This window comes from Cnephaeus nilssonii (genome assembly GCF_951640355.1).
Source record: "Cnephaeus nilssonii genome assembly, chromosome: 15".
In the NCBI taxonomy this organism is placed as follows: domain Eukaryota; kingdom Metazoa; phylum Chordata; class Mammalia; order Chiroptera; family Vespertilionidae; genus Cnephaeus; species Cnephaeus nilssonii.
This window is the reverse complement of record NC_137086.1, coordinates 13202086-13224536: the sequence shown is the minus strand read 5'-3', so window position 1 is coordinate 13224536 and position 22451 is coordinate 13202086. Positions and strand designations below refer to the sequence as shown.

General features: G+C 44.2%; 1 protein-coding gene across 3 annotated transcripts in view; it reads right to left on the bottom strand.

Annotated features, from left to right (window-relative positions):
• Positions 1–7932: 7932 nt before the first annotated feature.
• CLIP4 (CAP-Gly domain containing linker protein family member 4) overlaps positions 7933–22451 on the bottom strand; it is a 56023-nt gene continuing 41504 nt past the window's right edge. For all 3 annotated transcript variants that reach the window (XM_079791888.1, XM_079791887.1, XM_079791889.1), the window contains 4 exons: positions 19670–19793; positions 14771–14835; positions 11488–11560; positions 7933–10059 (listed from right to left, as the gene is read on the bottom strand). In XM_079791888.1, coding sequence (XP_079648014.1) covers positions 9747–10059; positions 11488–11560; positions 14771–14835; positions 19670–19793 — 575 coding nt within the window. In that variant the 3' untranslated portion in view covers positions 7933–9746. The remainder of the gene's footprint in view (positions 10060–11487; positions 11561–14770; positions 14836–19669; positions 19794–22451) is intronic.

Below are 22451 nucleotides of genomic sequence, written 5' to 3'. Positions count from 1 at the left end.
TACTGCGGGACCAGCATCCTTCCTCCCCGTGTTCACCTTTTCTCTCCTGGTCATGTGACCCCAGCACACATGGGAGCAGAGTTGCTGAAATACACACAGCATCATCTGCATGGCTATCGAATGCAGATTAAAACCAAGCATTTTTCCTCTGGGGGCAGTGAGTGCAGGAACTAAGGGACACCGAGTGCTGAGGCTGACAGCACATGTCACAAAGTAGGGGTTCTGAGCTTGGTTTTCACAGATAATTTATCTCCACAAAAAATTTACACACGCACTTAGGCAGCAATGCTTTGCTTTACCAGGAAGCTCCGATCCCATTCTCTCTGTCCGCTTTGCCTCCAACCTCTCGCCCAGGTCCTCTCCTGGTGATAGCTGTGCCAAAGCCTTGCTCTGGGAGGAAAGCCTTGTTACCTGCGGGACTCTGAGCATTCCCAGCACAAGGACTGTGTGCATACCACCTTCCCGACCTCCAGGTTCACCCGCATCTGGAGCATCGCCTTGGACGTGGGAAAGCCATTCTGTTCTGACAGCACCAGGCCGCGTTCACGGCCCCCACACAGACCCCTGCCCCGGCCAGCAGTTCTGCACATCGGCCGATGCGCTGACCACTTTTCCTTACCTTCTTACCCACATGTTTTCATCGGGCATAATGAACTCATCTCTAAATAACCATATCAGGAAAGTTGTGGCTCATGCCAGGCGCAGAAGTAAATAGTCTAATTATCTCAACGTCCATGTATCTCATAAACCACCTGAAGGGAGCCAAGAATCACGCTTGGAGAACCATGCTCCCGAAGGATGGCGGCAGAGGAACGCCAAAAACTGAACATGTCACTTCGCATCTGTAACCAGTGACCAATTAAACGGGGAGCATGCACACGCCTCCGCAGCCGACTCTTTATTGCTGTTAATGGGGGGAGGGAGGGACCTTACCCCTTTCTCTTCTAAAAACTACAAATCATTACATTTTCAGACTATGCCCTACCACAATATTCACGTCAAGTTCAAATGACAGTCAAGTATTAAAAGCCTGTGTACACAGCTAAGTAAACGACTCCACACTGAGACACGGCCGCCTCGCGGCGTTTCATTGAACTCGCTGTAGGCCGAGGTATCAGCACCGGCACGGCGTTAATCCGGACCCGTGTCCCCCGGCACTGCCCCAGCCGTGTGGCCACGGCGATTCATACAGAGGCTGTGATGCTCATGTTCACTATGGGCAGGCGCAAGTAACGTTTGCAGAGACCACGTGAATTAAACCATAAGCCAGAATAATTACTTCCATTCCATGTCTATAAAGGAGCTCATCAGAGTTCACAACCATTCCACTGGGAAACTGGCCGTTAGTGAGGAATGGCCAGTTAATTAAATGAGGCCCCAAAATGAGAGCAAATCCAAACAGCAGGGATAAACTTTATTTTCTTAGCACCATCTACTTAGTAGTCGAAAGTCTGGAATGTCCTCTGCCCGTTAGGGTGAGTTCTGGCTCCCCTGGGGTCGCTGGACCAGCCTGCACCGCAGTGTCTCCACAAACAGAACCGGACAGTAACCCTTGGCCCCTGGCCCCAGGAGATTATAAACAGGGGGAAAGCACCGCGCTCCTCCCACGCCTCTTGAATTGCCCAGTGATTTGGGGCTGGAGGGGGGGGAGGGGAGCTACAGAAGCCAGAGTGCCCCTGCCCCCAGCACTGCAGCTCCAGGGGGTCCTGTGCCCACGCCCATGGCCACCAGCGAACCTGGCTCCTCATCTGTCCCTTGTTTAATGACAGTAGCAAGAACCCTACCGGAACCAAGTCCTTTTCGGCTCAAAGCATGAATGTAAAACTGTCTGTCACGCTTAGGACTAAGTGTTAAAGCAAGCATCACAGAATGGAAAAGGTTTAGTCAATTGAGTAATACTTTTTTAAAAATTCCTGGCATCTCCATATGACACTTAGTAAACTCGGTAGCTCTAAGATGTTTTATGTAACTGCAGATTAACTTTATTCCACCCAGAAAATCTAAGTAATCGGGCTATTTTAATAGATTTCCCTCAGTAATAGCAGGATTAAAATTCACATGAGCTTTATAGACTAACACAGATGCCTATGAATTCAGACTACTCAATAACAGACTCCCACGACAAGATTCATAAAATTGTCTGGAGTGTTGTCAATCTGTCTTTGGCGATTTTTTTAAATGGGTCCCCAAAGAACATACAATTTGACTTTGCCAGTTTCATCACAGCAGATGGCTCCCTGTGTTGTGTGAACAGACAAAACAAAACCAGCATTTCTGTCATCCTCCACAAAATGCCCTAAAACAAAGACAACTGCTGAGAACGAACAGTAAGGCTTCTGTGTTAAAATGCTATTTTCATTTGGTAGCCTGAGCAGGTGTATTTAACTTTCCAGGCACTACTCATTATGAGCTATTTTTAGCTCTAGATTCACAGCTTTAAAACATCGGAAGAGTTCAGAGTGAGCACAGACTATTCTTACCTACAACTGAGAGGCGGGAGGAACCTGAACCACGAACCAAAACCACCGACTGTCCTCTCCCGGGGACTGAGCAACGGTAAAACCAGTGCTGCCCGCCCACGTCCAGACGGCGCGGCCAGACTCCCCTCAGGAAACTGCAAGGACCTGCCTGCGTCTGTTTGCCCCCCCGTCCGCGGACCTGAGGCCCACTGCCGCCTGAAAGCAGTCATCCGCCGTCACTGAAATCAGCAGGCGCCTATCAGCCGGTTGCAGTCTTAGCAAATGAACTCTCACTAAGCCTTAGCAGCTTATGTATTAGTGCCCCAAGGATATGTACATGTTAAGAAAGGCCGTTTTCGCCCTAACCGGTTTGGCTCAGTAGATAGAGCATCGGCCTGCAGACTCAAGGGTCCCAGGTTAGATTCTGGTCAAGGGCATGTACCTTGGTTGTGGGCACATACCCAGTGGGGAGTGTGCAGGAGGCGGCTGATCAATGTTTCTCTCTCATCGATGTTTCTAACTCTCTATCCCTCTTCCTTCCTCTCTGTAAAAAATCAATAAAATATATTTAAAAAAAAGAAAGGCCATTTTCCAATATAGATGAGTAGCAAACTGATAAGACTTCACATGAGTATAATATTTTGGATGGTTTAACACCCGTCAGTTACTTGAGAGACATTAAGCAGACTGGGCAGGAGTTAAAAGACACAGGTAGTAGACTGCAATTATCTATCTGTGGAGTGGGGGGAAAATAGGTTTACAGTTGTTCGTATGGAAAATAATCTATACTAATAAAAGGGTAATATACTAATTAGACCAGACATCTTCCAGACATCCATCCGGACAAAGCCACGGTGGTGGGAGCCGAGGCAGAGGTGGTTAGGGATGATCAGGCCAGCAGGGGAGGGCAGTTAGGGGTGACCAGGCCGGCAGGGGAGGGCAGTTAGGGGCGACCAGGCTGGCAGAGGAGGGCAGTTAGGGGCAACCAGGCCAGCAGGGGAGGGCAGTTAGGAGCAATCAGGCAGGCAGGCAGAGTGGTTAGGGGCGATCAGGCAAGCAGGCAGGTGAGCGGTTAGGAGCCAGCGGTCCCAGATTGCAAGAGGGATGTCTGACTGCTGGTTTAGGCCCAATTCCGCAGAGATCAGGCCTAAACCAGCAGTTGGACATCCTCCGATGGGTCCCAGATTGGAGAGGGTACAGCCCTGGCTGAGGCACCCCCCCATCCTCCGTTCACAAATTTCATGCACCGGGCCTCTAGTATAATAAATAATAATTCAAGACTAAACTGTGTTTCGCATACTCACAGCTGTAAACCTACTTTTGCCCCACCCTGGTTTTACTGTTGCTCAGCCCCCAAGAGAGGACAGTTACTTAAACTCCTACTCTCTCATTTAAAAATATGAGCAGTTTGGTCTGAAAGGCCCCTTCCAACTCTGAAGTCTGGGATTCTGCAAGCCTTCTCCTCGGAGAACGTAAATTCCATCCATCCGCAAGACATGACTGGGGTGTGTATGTTCTTGACCTTGACTCTTAAAGCATTTAGAGCCAATTAATTCAGTGCACAATCCCGGGGAGCCAAATTATACTTAATCCTTATACAGAAATGGACCAGGAAGAAGTTTAGTATTAGATCACTGTTTATTCTTTCTATTCAGAGATTTCTTCAACAAATCATAAAACCGTTACCATGGCAGAACAAGGTTAGTCAGGGTAGGTTCCTGGAAGAAGCAAGGCTGACAGGACTGAGACTCCTGTCCGTCAATGACCTTCACCCCTTCAGTGGCACACACTTATTTCTCTCTGGTTACACTTGCCACAAGTGCGACCTTATTATCAAAGTAAAATTATAAAATGTACCTTCTGAAGGGTTACCTTTACCACACCTAGTATCTGATGACAGATCTGATGCACTTTCCGTCGGCACCTCCCAGGGCCCGTCCCAAAGCGAAGTCACAGCACCCAGCGGAGGCCCAGGACTCTGACCAGGAAGCACCTGTGGGCCCAGCATCCCTAAACAAGTGTCCTGGTGCCATTGTGATGAGGAATTCATGAAGAACAGGAGTCCTTGCTCCCAATTACCACAGAATTGGATAGAACCCCTCTTTCCAGATTTATAGCGACACCCACTGCCATTGGATCCAGGCGATTTCTGGAAACCAGTGGTGAATGCTAGAGCTTCCTGGTGGATCTAGAATCCCCAAAGACAGCCAATTCAGATAATCCACCAAAAGACAAGACTGGGAAGGCAGGTTACCTACATTTTAGAGCATCTGAAAGTTGAGGGGAAAAAAATATTTTTGTATTATTTCAAAGCAATATTTATATAGACCTTCACAGTTCTCAGAAGAAATAGTCATAGGAAAGACAGGCATTCTTTTTCCTCGGGCACAGACCGGGAAGCAGCTGATGACAGAAGGTAAGAAGCTAAGCAGAACAGGACACTGGATCCCGTGTCACACACCAGTGTGCAGTGGGGCCCCAGAAATCTCATTCCCTGAGCTCTACTCCCTTCGAGAAAAACATCATTTGGGAAAAATGACACTTTAACTAATATGACTAATCTATTGGAATTCTTATTAGAAACCATTTTTATTGGCAAGTTCAGGAAAGGAGACTGAAATTGTTCACCTTATTCTTCTCCTCTGTCCATCGTCCATAATGCAAACTCCACCTTCCCTGCTACCAACAAGGGACTTGTTATGACTACTAACACATTTTAAAATCCACCTCAGGATGCTTTTTCCAAAAGCATTGGGTAGCAATACCCATCATTCATAAGGAGAACTGGCAGGGACAGCCCACATTGCTACCCCAGCTGACTGGGACCTACGCTGAACCCAGAGGTCATGTTCAGAAGGAATGAAAAGAACAGCCTGAAGCTGAGCGTGTAATTTTAACATGCTTTATTTCCACGTCAGTTTATTTTGATTTATGTGAAAAATAATTTGTTCAGCCTTCAAGAGGGTAAGTCTACTTCGAGGAAAGCGGAGGTGGAAGAACCTACCCTCCATGAGACCTGACACGTCAGGAACACACATCCGGCTGCTTAAACTTCCTACACTTCGGAGATGCTTCAGGTTCAAATTCAGTACAAGCAGATTTCGGAGACTGTTTGATTTCACTTATCCAATTTGAACAACACTAAGTGCCCACTCCTGAGACCACATCCTCCGGACAAAGAAGCCGGCCCTCGCATCCCTCCACCGACGCTTCCTCTCCCCCCTATAACAAGGAGCATTAGCAAAAACGTTGGTAGAAAAATTCCATCCGCCGATGCAAAGGCATCACACCTGCTTGTAATGAAACCATGACGTGGCCTACTTGTTCAGCCCACACAGCTTCGTTAGGAACGCCTGCTGTGGATCCGAGCCACGTGTGTGTAAGTAAGGGGCTGTGTGTGGACCGAGGGGTATTCCTAAACATTACTAAACACGTGTGATAATGTGAGTTTTGTATTAACCAATGTATTTGTACCACAAATAAGTGTAGTGAAGCCAAGGGCATGAAGAAAAATAAAAGGTAAATTCTCCTTCTGGCTTGCAGTGTGGCGGTGCACATTACCTGTCTCCGAGTGAATCGCTTAGATAACAAATGTCTGGTGGGTACACGACTCCATCTGTTTCTTAATTAAGAATGAGTCTTAACACATGAGGTCTCCAGCCATCGGTCACTGTGGCTTAAATAATGTTATCACAGAGTCTACATAGGTAGGTCCAAAATAAACCTCTGAAATGAAATGCGGGGCACACTCGGGTCAGAGCCAGTTCACTCTCCCTATATCAGACACACACATCACCATGTTCCCTAAATGATAGGTCAGCAAACAGGGATTCAGAGCCGGCCCCGGGAAAACACAGAAGCAGCTGCCTGAGGTGATCCTGTGGTGTCTTTCTTGCCCCCTTTTCTACCCAACACCCAACATTTTCTGTCTCCTTCCTGCCACTGTTCCAGGGGAAAGCTGGGCGACATGCCCTCTTTCCTCCCTTACTACTAAGACTCCCAGGTGCATGGCCGGCGCCCAAGGCCCGTGTGAAGCTCAACAGCACCTGCTGCAGACACTTGGCGGCCTGCTGCCTCTGGAACTCAATGAACATTACCAAGCTCCACAGGAGCCGAGAATGATGCAGGTGCTGGGAACTAAGCGATGAGCGAAGCAGCCAAATAGCCAGCCCTCAGGCCACTGAGGGGAGAGAGAAATAACAAGCAAAAATGTTACCGTGACCAAGAGTGCTAAGTGCTAGGGAGATAAACTAAACACGAGGGGGAGGACAAGGGGTCAGGAGAGGCTGGGGAGGGTCTCACAGTGGGCCCACAGTCTCGGCTCAGATCAGTGAGCATCTGTATCTGAACACTTTTAAGCACTCTCAAATATCCCCACCAAGTTACCCTAAAACACAGACAAAGAGTTTTTAGTAGAATGCAGATAATCCTATATAATAAAAGCCTAGGTGGTGTCATGCAATGTCGTCACAAGATGGCCACCCCACATCGTCACAAGATGGCTGCCACAAGATGCCCGCCCCATGTCGTCACAAGATGGCCGCCCCATGTCATCACAACATGGCCGCCCCCACATCATCACAAGATGATCACCACAAGATGGCCGGCAGGGGAGGGCTGTTGTGTGTGATCAGGCCAGCAGGGGAGGGCAGTAGTAGGCAATCAGGCCGACAGGGGAGGGCAGTTGGGGGCGAACAGGCCAGCAGGGGAGGGCAATTGGGGGCAACCAGGCCTGCAGGGGAGGGCAGTTGGGGGCGAACAGGCCAGCAGGGGAGGGCAATTGGGGGCAACCAGACCTGCAGGGGAGGGCAGTTGGGGGCGACCAGGCCTGCAGGGGAGGGTAGTTGTGGGCGAACAGGCCAGCAGGGGAGGGCAATTGGGGGCAACCAGGCCAGCAGGCGAGGGCAGATAGGGGTGACCAGGCTGGCAGGGGAGGACAGTCTGACAGTCCGACATCCCCCAAGGGGTCCCAGATTGGAGAGGGTGCAGGCCGGGCTGAGGGACACCCCACCCCCACCCCCATGCACGAATTTCAAGCATTGGGCCTCTAGTTACTTATATATTTTTTAAATCTAACTTCAAAGTGTTCTGCCCTACCTTACATAAACCAATGAAATCCCACTGGTATAAAAGACAGTTAAGCAATTTTAGAAAACTGTAGAAACACATTATTTTCTTAGGTGGCTCTCTGTCCATCAAAACAATATAATAGGGGGTGGCTAGAAACATATCTTTATTGTTGAGTTGAAAGCATGACACTTCTTAAGACGCTTTATGGAGACAGGACAAATCCAAATCATTACTGTAAGAAAAACAAGTCACTGAGAAAGGCAGAGTGGTGGGGGGACAGAGGGGGAAATGACAAGATACCATTCCAAAACCAAATAGCTTCCCTTTTATTAACGCTCAAGAAGTGAATTTTGACATCAATAAGCAAAACAAATGAAAACATCGAATTTGTATGTATAGCGTCTGTAAACATACACATTACATGGATTTAATAATCCTAATCTAAATATGAGAATTATTCTGATCTCAAAATGCAACACTGAATTGTGTTGCATTACTTACAGTGTTTTATAGTCAACAGGAAGAATTATAGACACCCAAGTTCAGTATAACCAGGGATTTCATGTCAAGGTATAAATACAGTCTTTAAGAAATAAGCTATATAATAAAATAAGTTTACTTTTGAATAGCAGTACAGTCATTTTCTTCAGTCAATAAAAATATTCCTTGGTTATAAAGCAGCCTTATTTTGCACATGTATTTCAGGAAAATAGCTCTAACAATATTTGAAATGCCACACTTCTTTTTAAAAAGGCAGCGAAGCAACAGAATTCTGATTTTAAATAGTATATTGCAAAATAGTTCAACCTAGTATTTCTAAGCACAAAGTAAGCTCCATTCTGAAGGAGGATTTTAATCTTATAAAGCAAACTGTTCCGATATTTCTGTTGTAGATTAAGGTCTAAATATCTGCAAATAGGGATCAATCATTACACATATAGGACCATAAACTTCAATACGTATCCACAACACATATGTTTTGCATTATCACCTCACTCTGTTATGAAGAGTAGTTTGTCAACACGTGCTCAACAAGGAAAATAAAACCATGATGACTCAGCCCCGCGCTGTAACAGAATGGCTTGCAACAAATGAAAATACAAAACAGCAATAAGAGTGAACACCAGTTTTATGAATTAAAAAAAAAAACAAAAAAAACGAGAAATCATAAACATTTAAATGATTAACTACTACATTCTTTCTAACACATCTTAATTTGCACTCTTCTCTTCAATATAATTTTTTAATGTTTTTCATACCCCAGGAGGAAATGATGGCAAAGATCAAAGTGCATCATATTGTAAAAGTGCTTCGTGTGTGTGTCTGTGTGTGTTTTAGAGATCTGTCCAATAAGGAAGTTAAATATGTGCAAAAAATCCTCATAATGACTTGAACTCATAGACCTAATCATCGTTTTTATAATTCATCCGGATGAGGCAGGCACCGCCGCCGAAGAGAAAGCTGAGAGTATACGCTTTGCATAGAGGAAAGAGCGTGAGCTCCGCTCAGGAGACCCACGCTCCCTCCTCAGGCCTTAGCCATCTAGCCAGTGGCCGAGGGTGAGAAAACCGCTCAGCCTCCCTGTCTGTGCTTGGCAATGGACGCGAGGCTGAGCTCGGGCGCCTCCAAGGCCCCATCCAACTCCAAAACTCTAACCTAGCTTTCGATGAGGCCCTCCTGAAAGGGCTAATGATTTTGCCCCAAATATGAAAAATACACTAGTCACAGAGCTTCTTATTGCACGACTAGTGCAGAACGAAAGGAAAACCCCACAATACTTGACAGGAAAAGGCCGTGTGGACATCAGATGTAACCAAAGCTGGCAAACCCGCACGCAGGACACACCAGCACTGCACGCACAGGTGAGACGTGGGCAGCAGCAGCGGGCCACCCGCGGGCACGTTTACCCCACGTCTCCGAACTGTCTTGGGTCTAAAGCTTCAAAAGCCTTTAAAAACGCTCCTTTCAAAACTGTTCTGAGGGAACCACAGTTCACAGTGCTAGCTTTTCAAAGGAGTCTCTCTGGATTGTTGTGCGGTTTTTAGGAAGATAGCCATATTTTCCAATTTTAAATAGTGGCTAATTAAAGTGGACATTTGCCACCGACTCTTTATTCTATGTCTTACATACACATGCATACGTGTATGTACACACACACACACACACACACACACACACGCTCACACGCTCACTCACCGAACACGCCGGGAGTTTAACTCAGCAGTTCTCATCCACGAGCTTCGACCCGTTTATTCCGCGATAGGTCACCCGGCTCGGCCTCACCAGGACGCCGTGGTTCGGCTTGCAGGTGAAATAGCGCGTGTCGCCCACGGCTCCGTCGTTTCTCCCCTTGGCGCTCCGCAGCTCGAGCCCCAGCCAGATGCCCAGGGCGAAGTCAGTGGGGCCCACGTAGCGCACGGTGCCCATCTCATTGGAGCTGGTGAGCAGGACCTGGGAGCCCTCGTGCAGCCGCGCGCCCTCCACGCCCGGGGCCGAGCTGCTCCAGCTGCGGCGCAGGGCGGCTTTGGATCTGTTCGGGGAAAAGGAAGAACAACGCTGACGTGCGAGGGCCAGGTGACACGACTTACCGTCTTCGTTCCCATCACAGGAGAGAACACTGTATGTTCACAACCTGAGTTTTTCAGTCTAAATAGCAATAGCAGAATAAACTTTTGTTTGACATTTTGAAAGGTTTCCCTTTTGACTATTTTAATACTATTCTAATCTGGATTTAACCCTTTGCACTTGCTTGCTTTTTTCTCGATTCCTTTATTCTAATGCTAACTGTGTCGAGTCACACTCGACATCCGAGTGCAAAAGGTAGAGAGAGAGAGAGAGAGAGAGAGAGAGAGAGAGAGAGTTAGTTCTTGGCTGGTGTTGCTCAGTGGTTGAGCATCATCCCGTGCACCAAAAGGTCATCGGTTCAATTCCGGGTCAAGGCACATGCCTAGGTTGTGGGTTTGGTCCCTGGTCAGAGTGCATATGGGAGGCAACCAATCGATGTTTCTCACATCTGTGTTTCTTTCTCTCTTCCTTCCTCACTCTCTAAAACTCAATAAAAACATATTTTTAAAAATACACACACACACACAACAAACACCCACCCAGCCCTGCTAGACAGCATCTCACAGCACCTCCCGGAGCCTCAGGACCCGCCCGGGCTCTCAAGTGACATGTCAGCCTCCCCACATTCTCCCAGGTTATTACAGAGATGCCTGCCTGTGGCTCAGCTGCTGGCCACGGCCGCGAGCTTGGGCTCTCGTTTCTAGTAGCTTCTAGGGTACCAGGACTTAAGCGAGGCTATGCACTTCCCCACTCAGGAACACCCCCCGCCCCCACTGGCATTGTTCAAAGATTCACTGGAAGGAATTAAAATTAAAAAGAACTCCTTAACCCAAACCGTCTAGAAGAGCCTCCCATTTCTCTAAGAGTAAAATCGTTTCTAAAAGTCAGAAAACTATTAGGGGAAGTAAAGTGGGTGTGGGGTAAATAAATGTAAGAGAAAAAGAGATTCTCTCTACAAGAACCAAACCAATAGACAAAATGCATTTTGAGCAGTCTAGTCCCAAGGCAGAGTGGGAGTATTTTTTTGACTAGTAAAATTACCTTGTGCCAACAGGCCTGGCGTTGTTTCATGCACTGCTGAAAATAGGAAATCAACTCTGACTAATTAAACAGCCTTTTTTTAAAAAATCAGTGCCCCCTATTCAATGATAACACAAATGTAAATTCCTGTGACCTTTATTGACGAACTAAACCAATTCGAAAATATATGCAGTCAGCACTCTCAGTCCGGGCGACATGTGTAACAGCTCCTCTCAGCACACGCATCCCCGTTTCCCTGATGATGCAATCGGGCCCAGCCCAGTGACAGGTACAGAACCCCACGTTTCGTCCTTCGCAGAATCCTGCCCTGCTCCTCGCGAATGGTGTGTTTCTACATCTTCTCCATACTCACTTGGCAAAAGCGTTTCTCCGGTTAATCTCTTTTTGGGACGAAGCCGAAGTGGTACTGAAGCTTCGCCTAAAACCTAAACATGCAAGTTAAGGTCAGAGGAGGAAAAACACCGCCATGTGCAACCCGTATGAAAAGTTCTCTTTTATCATCCCTCCTGCAGATGTCCTACCAGTTCAAATGTTCCTTTGGAAAGAGAAAGCACAGAACATAAGTACATCCGGAATGTAGACGTAGTTCAGACTTCCCGACAAATTTGTACCTGACCTTTCTCACACATAGTGCACGTACATGAGCAAGTTATGATCATGGCACTACATTCGGAAGTTTTATTAGAAAGGTTCTTGAAAACCAAATTACAATGAAGTATATATTGGTAAAGTTGAATCTTTTTTCTCAAATATTAATCTGGATAAATCATATAAAAAAGATAAAAAGGTTTAAAAACACTATCACTAAATATATCCAATTTATTAAATAATAAAATTTCAGAGCTGATGACTGCTGCCATCCCCAAATGACAGCGTAATCTAAAAAACAAAGAAAGACTTCACAAAAGGTAAACTTCTAAAAAGATGTTTTTAAAAAGAAGGGACTTCCAGCTCTGGCAGTTAATGCAGACCCAAAGAATGAAGCGCTTGACTAAAGCGAGTATCATTTTAAATAACTATGATGCATTTAATGCTGTTGAGCTGACACGAAAGGCCCAATTTCAAAGAGGCCAAAACCTAAAAAGAGAAACCATGAGAGGTAACCAAGCACCAAAGCCATCTACCATCTCGAACCACAGGTGCCACTGGCTTCTGGGGAACCGGCCGCCGCCTCGCTGCCTGCCTGACGCAGGGACGGCCAGCCAGCCGGCTGCCAGCAGGGGGACGCTCTCAAGACTCCTGGCTCAAGTGAGGGTCCCAAACCGCTCCCCTGAGGGTCGGACCTGCATTACCACCATTTGTCCACCATCCAGAACTGAAATATCATTGCTGACATGTACACGTAAGGAACTGTTTGACACTGAAATTGGGTCTCAAAAGAACTGTTGCCCCAGAAAGAAACTCACTACAGACTGATTCACTTGCCCCTCAGCATAACCATTATTGTCTCATTTTCGGTTCTTATAAGTGTATTTCTAGTATCACATGATCTCACTCATCTAAGGGAATAATGAACAACATAAACTGATGAACAAAAACAGACCCGGAGACAGGGAAGCATCGATCAGACTGTCAAACCTCAGAGGGAAGCTAGGGGAGGGTGGGAGTAAGGGGGAGAGATCAACCAAAGGACTTGTATGCATGCATATAAGCCTAACCAGTGGTCATGGACAACAGAGGGGTGGGGACATGCGTGGGGAGGGGTTTGGGATGGGAATGGGGGGATGAGGACAAATATGTGATACCTTAATCAATAAAGTAATTTTTTAAAAAAATAAACAAAACAAAACACCATTTGAACAACAACAAAGGTCACCTGAATGCTCAAAAACGCAACATTTCCTCCCTCAGAACTTAGGGTCATGTGCACAGTTCATTGTCTGTGTGACATTTTAAAAGCGGCAGAGGCTATAGATTAAAACAGCCCCAGGCTGGGCAGTGCCCCGAGACAACAGGCGGAAGTAAATACAGCTTCTGGAGGCATCAACCTCGGCCTCACAAACCCCCTCCATTAGATCCCGAGTAGAAGGAGCATCTCACAATAATGACCTACAAAACCCACCGCACAAAGGCACCGTAAGTTAGGCTCGACAGAAACAGACGGCAGACTCAGATTCACAAAGGAGTCAAATATTGAATGATTTGACATAAAATAAAAGATAACATTGAAAATGTTTAAAGACATATAAGAAAAACTTGAAAATATGGGGAAAGAATAAGTGACAATAAGTAACAACCAAACAGATTTACCAAAAAAAGAAAACTTTATAATTAAAAGCTTTGTGGTTAGATTAAGCAACAGAATAAACATCGCTAAAGAAAGAACCAGGAAATGAAAAGATGGATCTGAAGATAACAGATGCTGTCCAGGGAGACAAAATTGTGAAAAAGCCGAAAGAGGCATGGGAAGGTGAGAAAGGCTACTGTACAGCTCGTCCGAGTTTCAGAAATAGATAATAAAGAGAATGAAGGAGAAAATATTGTAAGTCTATGGACAAGGATTTTTACAGAATTGATCAGATACTAGTTCCCAGGTCCAGGAAGATCCATGATTCCGAACAGGATAAACAAAATAAACCCCCACCGACACACATCACAGTGAAGCTGTGCAACGCGAAGCAAACAGAGACCTTGAAAAGCAATCAGAAAGAAAAGGTAAACCAGCTGGCTCGGAGCTGACTTCTCAAAAAACACAGAAGACAGAAAACGGTAGAATTACGTATATTGTCAATGTGCAGGGAGAAAATACCTTTCAAACTAAAATGTTCACTGAGTTTTCGTTTTACCCAGTAAAACTATCGTTAGAAAAAAAAACATGGTACAAACAGACCTCTTTCTAAAAGGACTTTTAAAGAATATACATGAGGTAGAAAAAAACAATCCCAGGTGGAAGTTTTGAGGACAAATGACAAGAGCTATTTGTAAATATGTGAGCAAATTAAATAAACAATGATTACATATAAAAACTATTATAATAATGGAAAATTTGTGGGGAAAATAAAATAGAAACTGAATAACTCAGTTTTAAAACTTTTCTATTATTTGGGAAAGAGTAAACATAATGATTATGTTTCTCTCTCTCCTTTCCTCTCTCTGAAATCATTAAAAAAAAGAAGAGGAAACAAAGAAAACAGCCCTGGCAGAGGTGGCTCGTTGGTTGAGCTGAGTCCCATGCACTGAAAGGTTGCCGGTTGATTCCTGGTCAGGGCACATACTCAGGTTGGGGCTTCCATCTTCGATCAGAGAGGCATATGGGAGGCAGCTGATTGATGGTTCTCTCTCACATCGATGTTTTTCTCTCTACCTTCCTCTCTCTCTAAAATCAATAAAAATATATTTTAAAACAATATCAGAAAAGCAATCAGAAAGAAAGGATAAATAAAATAGAAACTGAATAACTGAGTTTCTATTTTATTGAGGACTAAAAAAAAAGGAGTTGGGAAAACAGGGTATTCTGTCATTCAGATAATCATCTTCTTCAGCTTGGGGGCAGGTGATAGATATGATTATGATTACATAAACTACACAAATACACTTTACACACTTTTTTGTATACATATATACTTCATAATAAAATGCTTCAATAAATAAAAGCAAAGGAATAAGTTATTAGGAACATAAAACTGTAATCTTACCAGGATAAGAATGATTCTGTTTATTAGAAGATATTTCTGAAAGTGTATCCAGGGAATCTGTTACTCTGTAAATAAAACAAGTAATGCAAACCTTATTAGAAGTTGCTGGTCCTCAGATTTAAGATTGGCTCTTAACTGTCCGAGGTGTCACACTAATGGTTTTCTCATTTCACTCATTCAACAAACACTTATTGAGCACCCATTATGGGCCAGGATAAACTTCAGTCAGCATCAGAGACAGACAATAATCAAACAGAAGAGATCTTTGTTATCTAACAATAATTTGTATAGAAAAAGTCAAAGTGAATTCACTTAAGATAGGGACCTGACTTTACTTGTTTGTAACTTTATCTTCAAGGATGAAACTGAAAACTATGAAGATAAATTTATTTTATGTTAAATTTAACAAATGTTATAGTTGTAAAAATATCACATTCTTTTTTTCTTATTAATCCTCATCCAAGTATATTTTTCCATTGATTTTTTTTTTTTTTTAGTGGAAGGGAGAGAGAGAGATAGAGAGAAACATCAATGTGAGAGAGACAAATTGATTGGTTACCTCCCACACACACTCCAACCAGGGCCAGGGATCAAGCCTACAACCAAGATACATGCCCTTGACCAGAATCGAACCCAGGTCCCTTCCATGCGTGGGCCGATACTATCCACTAAGCCAAACTGGCTAGAGCATCACATTCTTAAATTTAAGAAAGATATCAGCTGAGTCTGTATGTGTGTGATTTTTCTAATAAAATTATATGGCTAAAACAATTCAACATTTTTTTACTTTATATTTGACTCTAAGCATAAACATAAAGGTCACTTTCCTGACAGGTTCGTCTTTATTTTTTAACTAGAGGCCCGATGCACGAAATTTGTGGCCCCGCCCCCTGCCCACTGGTCATTCCGGAAAGTCGTTCGGCCATCCGGTCTAATTAGCATATTAGCTCTTTATTACATAGGAGGATATTCAAATCATTACTTTTAGAAGGCCAATCCTAACAGTCTTATTTTCTTTCAATTGTTTGCTGACCTAATTCTGTAAAGCCTTCACTGTCAATCACTTCCTCCAGCACACTGCTGCCATCAAGAAATCCTGCAACTCTTGCAATATTTGCAGTTTCATCCTGCAACTTATATGCATCTTTTTTACATCATACAGCAATCAATGACTCATGAACACAAAAAATATGACTTGATGAAAAGACAGATACTTGTATTAAGTGGTGATGGATAGTTGAGAACTTAATTCTAAAAGTGATTAGTTAATTTGTAATAAGGATCTATTAGTGAGAACTAAGAATAAGAAAATTAATACTATACTGATGACCACTTGGGTAAAAAGATGGCTAGATACTAGTAGATAGATAGTTTCTTAGAATTTCTCTAAAGAAATGTTGGTTGATTGATACGTTAATGGAAGAAAGGTATAAACTAGATGAAAGTTGGGTGTTAGTAGAAAGCCTCCACGCAGAGGAAATAACGTGCAAAGATTCTGGACAAGAGGCACGTTTTTTAAATAGAAAAGGGATGTGGGGGGAAGAGGGAAGGCCAGCCACAATCTGGGAGACGCGCTGTGCCATTATTTTATTAACTGTCCTCACGCAGCCCCTAGTTTTAAATTCTTCCTTCTTCACCCCAATAAATTCAATAAAAAGGATTAAAAAATTCTTCCTTATGGAAGATCAGTGGTGTCTTTAAAGAGCTCCAAAGCTGGTTTAAATGAGAAGCTCCTCACAATCAGGGACCATGTCTGTTTTATTTGCTTACAGAATGCCTAGCACAGCACAAAGTGCTAAAAGACACTTAATAGTATTTGATGGGGATGAATGAGACAATCAGAAGATGACAGGAAGACAGCTGGATCGAGACAGCGGTTCATTTAGAGAGAGAGAGCCCCGTTTCTTTTAAGAGGGGGCTGCTTTTAAATGAATCACCTTAAAGAAAACGAAATTGAAGGCAAGAGGGAAAAGCAAATTAGAAAACACGTGTCCCATTAACAAAGCGAGAAGAGGATGAAACCATGTAAAAGAAAGCAGCTTCATAACCCAAAAGAGAGGAAAGGCTGTTACAGCATAAAAAACACTGCGCTCGACTTGATCGATACTTGCCGTGCCTCCAGTAAGCCACCCTATGTTCTCTGGGTAATCGAACATGAAATGAACAACCCCTGTCCTCCTGACTAGGAGACAAATAAAACTTGTAGGAGACTGTAGCAGTGTGTTAATGAAGATTTTTCCAAAGTAATATGAGAACCCAGAAGACTGTCCCATTCCACATGGATTTTACTCCCAAGTCAATCACTTATAAGATACGGGCCCTAAAGAGAGCCACTGAGCCTCTCTTAACCATTACTAGACGCATGGGCTCAAACTCCCCTGGGAGCTGTGCACAATGCACGCACCCCTTACCCTCTCTGCTTACTTTCCTCATCTGTGAAGGAGGCACGATTGAAGATTGAAGTGCCTGGCCCACAGGGCTGCTGCTGCGGTATGTGCTGAAAACCTAAAACAGTGCCGGCTGATAGTGCAGCAGGCGGACATGCTCAGCCTCTCCAACGCCGTCCTGTTCAGCTGTGTGCTTGCGCACAGACATGCCAATCATTGGAGGAATTCTGCTGGTGGCTTGATATAAAAAACAGCCCCTTGCCAGAGGGTGCCTCTCCTGAGGAGATGGGGGAAATATGTACAACAATAACGATTGCTTATCAAAGATTTGCAGAAGCCTCCCGAAAGGATGCAAATCAACTGGGGTCAATGGACTGAGAACAAAGAGGTTTCAGGTCTTCCTGGGACTCCTGCTGGTGCCCAGACGTCTGCGGTCTGCCCTCGTCCATCACTTCTCCCCCCTCCCATTTCCCCTTCTCTTGACATAAAAGAAGCCTGAACTCTGCACTTTCTTAGGATGGATTTGAGGACTCCCATCTTCTCAGTTGTTGACTTCTCTATCAATAAACCTTTTCTTGCTCCAAACTCTGACGTTTTGCGTTTTGGCCTTTCGAAATGTCAGGCACACAGACCTTGGACCAGTAACATAAATGCTAATCATTAGCTATGACCTCTTTTCCTTCATTATAAAATGACTACAAAAAAACCAGCAACCTTTCTAAAAGCGAGGTCTTCAAAAACAACAACAAAATAGCAAACCTGGGCTGGGGCCGCTGCGCCCTTCACTAACAGAGGAGATCAGAACCCCCCAACCCCCACAGGCCACTCTGACGTGAGAGTTGTTTTGAGCTGAAGATCCAGGAGAATCAACACATGCAGGGACAGACTTTCTCTGGCTGCTGCCAAAAATGGATCCTCAAACTCAGAACTCGGTTGTCGTAAATCCCCTCCCCAGCAGTTTCACCAAGCAGAGAAGACCGACTCAGACACCACACCCAGACAGACATCGTCACAAACCCTCCTACCTCCTGTCCGTTTTCCTAAGTGCCCACTCACCTTTCCTAACAATCATTTGCTCTCCCATGAGTAGCCTTCCCTGCCTCCTCCCCTATTAAGATGCTCTATAATGCTCCAACCTCGCCACTCCTTTGGGTATTCATTTCTTTCTGTGATGTCCCGTGCGTGTAAAAATAAAATTTAATGAACTTATAATGTCTTTCCTCCTGTTAATCTAGCTGCTGTCAGTTTAATTCACAGACCTCCACCCCAGTCCAGCTACTGATGCTGAGTGTGAAGGAAGTATCTCCTCCCCTACACTAGCTGTAAGACTTTAGCTAAATTACTTTATCTCTTCCATGTTTCTTCACTTGCAATATGAGAATGCTCATAATAAAGTGCACTGCACAGAGCCCACCGCTCATCAGATGCTCAGTAAATGTTTGGATTAGCTCCTGCAATTTCCATCTCAGCTGACAAAAACTTCTTAGGGTCAAATAAAGCAACATTTAATTGAAGACACTTTATAAACTGGAAAGCAAGTATTAAATGCTATATTATCATAAATAGTAAGAAAATTATATCAAGTACGTCATAGAAGAAAATTAATACAAAAATTATAAATCATTAGAGTGAGAAAGCAAAAGGATATAAAACCTGTCAAACATGCCAGGAAGTGGTCACAGTCCGGCTGGACGTGAACAGGAGGAGACGCCCTGGTGACTGCAGGCCCATCTCATGAATGTGGTCCTACCACAGATGTTATTTCCTGCTTAACCCTTTGCACTCGCTTGCTTTTTCTCGATTCCTGCTACCGATGCTAACCGTGTCGAGTCACACTCGACATCCGAGTGCAAAAGGTTAAGATTAGCATCCCACTTCTCAGCTACCGGAAAGCATACCAAGCCAGCCTCTTGCAGCACCTAAGTCATTCTACAGAACGGCACCTGGAATTTCATGACGACTTGATTTCTGTTCAGCCTGATTTTTTGAAACCAGAGTGAGCTGGTACAAAAGTGTACTGTGCTAAGAGGAGCCACTGAGGAGGTATATTACACATAAATACTTGAAGCTTCGCTTCCCCCAAAGATCTACTGCCTATCTATTTTTGAAAACTAAAGAAATCAGAGGAAAAGCCATTTTGGTCCCATTAGGTTTGCAGGAGGATGAATGGGGCGCCTGGAGCAATCAGAGAGCATTTTCACTTTTGTTTGCATGCCAGATTAAGCTCGCTGCTCCCAGTGTTCGCTGCAAACGCCACTTCTTATAGCCTGCACGTACTCATAGGGTTTGCAAATGAGGAATAAAGGAGGATTTTAAAATTGCAAATCCTCAGCAAAGCAAATTTAGCTTTCCATGAGCCTCCTCTCTGAAAGCAGTGGCTGGTTAACCCCCTGAAAGAAGACAGGAACGTAATCGGTGCACGACTTCAATATAAAATTAGGGGCTCTAACTATAAACCATGGCAAATGACAAGACGTTCTTGTGAATAAACATGAATTCCATTCTTCCTCACCTTTGTACCCTGGATGGGGGAGCAAATATTCCGTATCTTGGAGAACAGCTAAAATACTGCACGCCGCCGACGGAGCCGTCATTCTTGCCGTGCGGCTTCTCGAGCTCTATCCCGTACCACTGTCCTGGAATGAGAATGGGCGCTTTAACGGCATCTGCACTGTAGCCAAAGCAGTTATGCTGTTACCCAAACCCAAAGTCTAGATGGTTTCACGGCTTCACAAATGACCGAAATGAGGAATGATTGTTGTGATCATTCAGCTGTCAAAGGATAAAATTGGAAAAGTTGAAAACGAACAGGGAAAACGTTTTACCAGCTTCACTGCAGAGTTGCACATTAAGAGAGAAAGCTAAAATGCACAAACACGAATTTGGCAAGATTGGCTGTAATGCGAGTAGTATGACCAAAACGTGTCTGAGAGCTGTGATGAACCAGCGCTTGTCCTGGGCTGGGTGACATGGGCTGTGTCAGTACTGAGATGGATAAAGGAACCAGCAACCTCTTCATTTTACTCCCAATGTTAGAACACCACAAACAGCTCCTCAATAATTACAGGAGGACACAAATCAAATGGAAAATATGACTAGACACCATGGTAACTCTTATTTTTCTTTCTGTTTTTCCCCACTCAGGGTGAAAATAAATATTCTTTTCAATCTAAATGAAAAGATTTAGGTTATCTAAGAGGAAGGATTTTCAAAAAGGCTTTTGAGTATTTAAAAGGGTCTACTCTGAGGAAAGTCATAGGATTTCCTTTTCTAGAGCCTAAAATGACGACAGGTGGTAAATATTAGGTAAGTGGACAAATTCTCCGATGATTCTCAAATTGAGGGTGACTCAAACCAGTTAAAAGTGCCAAAAAATCCCATTTTTTATTAAAAATGATAATATAGTACTAATTATATTTGGTCCCTTACAATCAGTATCAAATAAAAAAAATAAGGATGTAGATATTAAGAAACTTATTGCAACTTATAAATTCCAAAATACAAAAATATTGTTTCCTTCCAATTACTAGTTCAAAGAGTCAATTATATAATGTCTAAAAAGACAACCTGGAAGTTCTTAGTATTTTTCCCTCTTACACTTGAGCTCATTTCCAAATACTGGCGTTTGGGTTGGAAAGATTGCATGACTGTTTTGTATTAAACAGTCCTACTATGCACAAGTACAGAGCAATGTATACAAACCTACTGCTTGGCCCTAAGTAATGCCCTGAAAGTAGGTCATCACATTTCGGAACGTCATTAGCCAGGCTCACCTGGGGCCGCTGTCATTTCTCTGAGTGCCAGAGTTAGAATTGTCCAAGTTTTACTACCTTCTGCCGTTGATGTTTTCCTATAAAATTTTTTGCATTTTCCCTTTTTACCAGTAATATACCATGCAACTGCTACATGCTTACCATAAAACTCTTGAGAATGTGTGACACACACACAAAAAAGGCATTATGACAAGTGTTAATAACAGCGACTACACATTGTCAGGTCGTGGTGAGGTACAGGTACCTTCCCATTTAAAAGACAATATTCTTTCAGAGGTGGCACTGATACAAATGCTAAGGACACTAAACAAGACCCTCTCCGGGCGAGATCTTACCATCTATAAAACGCCGAGACATGACCACGGCTCCACAGAACTGAATGACGTAACTTTTGATGCCACGAGAAATATATGCTCCTACTTTCTAAAAGGCAGAATGACTTTAACAAAAAAGTGTCTAACTTTTATTATATATGCTTATTACTCTCCAGATTTCTAAATGCTTCACATTAGGAATTTAAAAATTAAAAGTCAAACTAAACGATGAACTGCATCCAGCAAACCAAACCACGCCAGCCTTGTCTAACATAACCACAGAAAGGAAACTCAAAAGACATACGGTGACTGTGAAAAAGCAACCTGCCTTTGGGATTCCTGAGTTTTTGAAAACTGTATTAAGAACGTCCTAACTATGCTCAATTACTACCTGGGGGCCTAAGAGAAACATGAATTACAAAGCATGTGGCCCCTCTCAAATCAATTAGTTGGACTGCAATTACAAGTGACGTTGATGAAGCAAGAATGTGTGGGGAGACAAGTCTGCATGGCGCACTCATGTTTCTGCATGTTCCGTGGACAGAGGCACTGACTGGCTTTTCATGGGTGTCTGTACAGAGGACAGGCTTGGAGGAGACAGATAGTCTCCCCTGGAGCGAAAGACAGGCATGTTTACTGTCTGGTGTAAAGGCGCAGGTGCCTTAAGCTCACAGCTCCTGTCCTAGAGCGTAAACCACTGGGCGTGCAGTGACACCTGGCCCCCTACCTCACCTTCAGGAACTGGGGCCCAGGGAACAATTGCAAAAAAAAAAAAAAAAAAGGTGACACTCTGGCTCCTGCTGTTGTTGTGAGCATTGAAGTCCTCTGCTCTGACCCAGGAGCCCCCATTGTCTGCCAGCACCCAGGCAACCATGGCAATCTACCTGGTTGGCTTGCAAATAGGATGAAACCTCAGACCCTTCACAGGCTGCTACAGGCTTTTTAAAAAATCATTGTTCTGGGCAACCTGATCCCTACATGCAGCGATGCCACCATGTGTCAAAGCAGCACATTGCTACTTAAAACATACGAACGTGGTTTCACTCAAGTGGCTTCTACCTGAAATTTCAGTCACTGAAAATGCAAAAGGAAAATAACCTTTGCTTCTGGAAACCCAATAGAAGTCTAGATGGGAATTAATATATACACACAAATGTATTTCTAAGGTCCCGGGGTACACGAAAGCTTTGTCATTTTCCTGTGGACC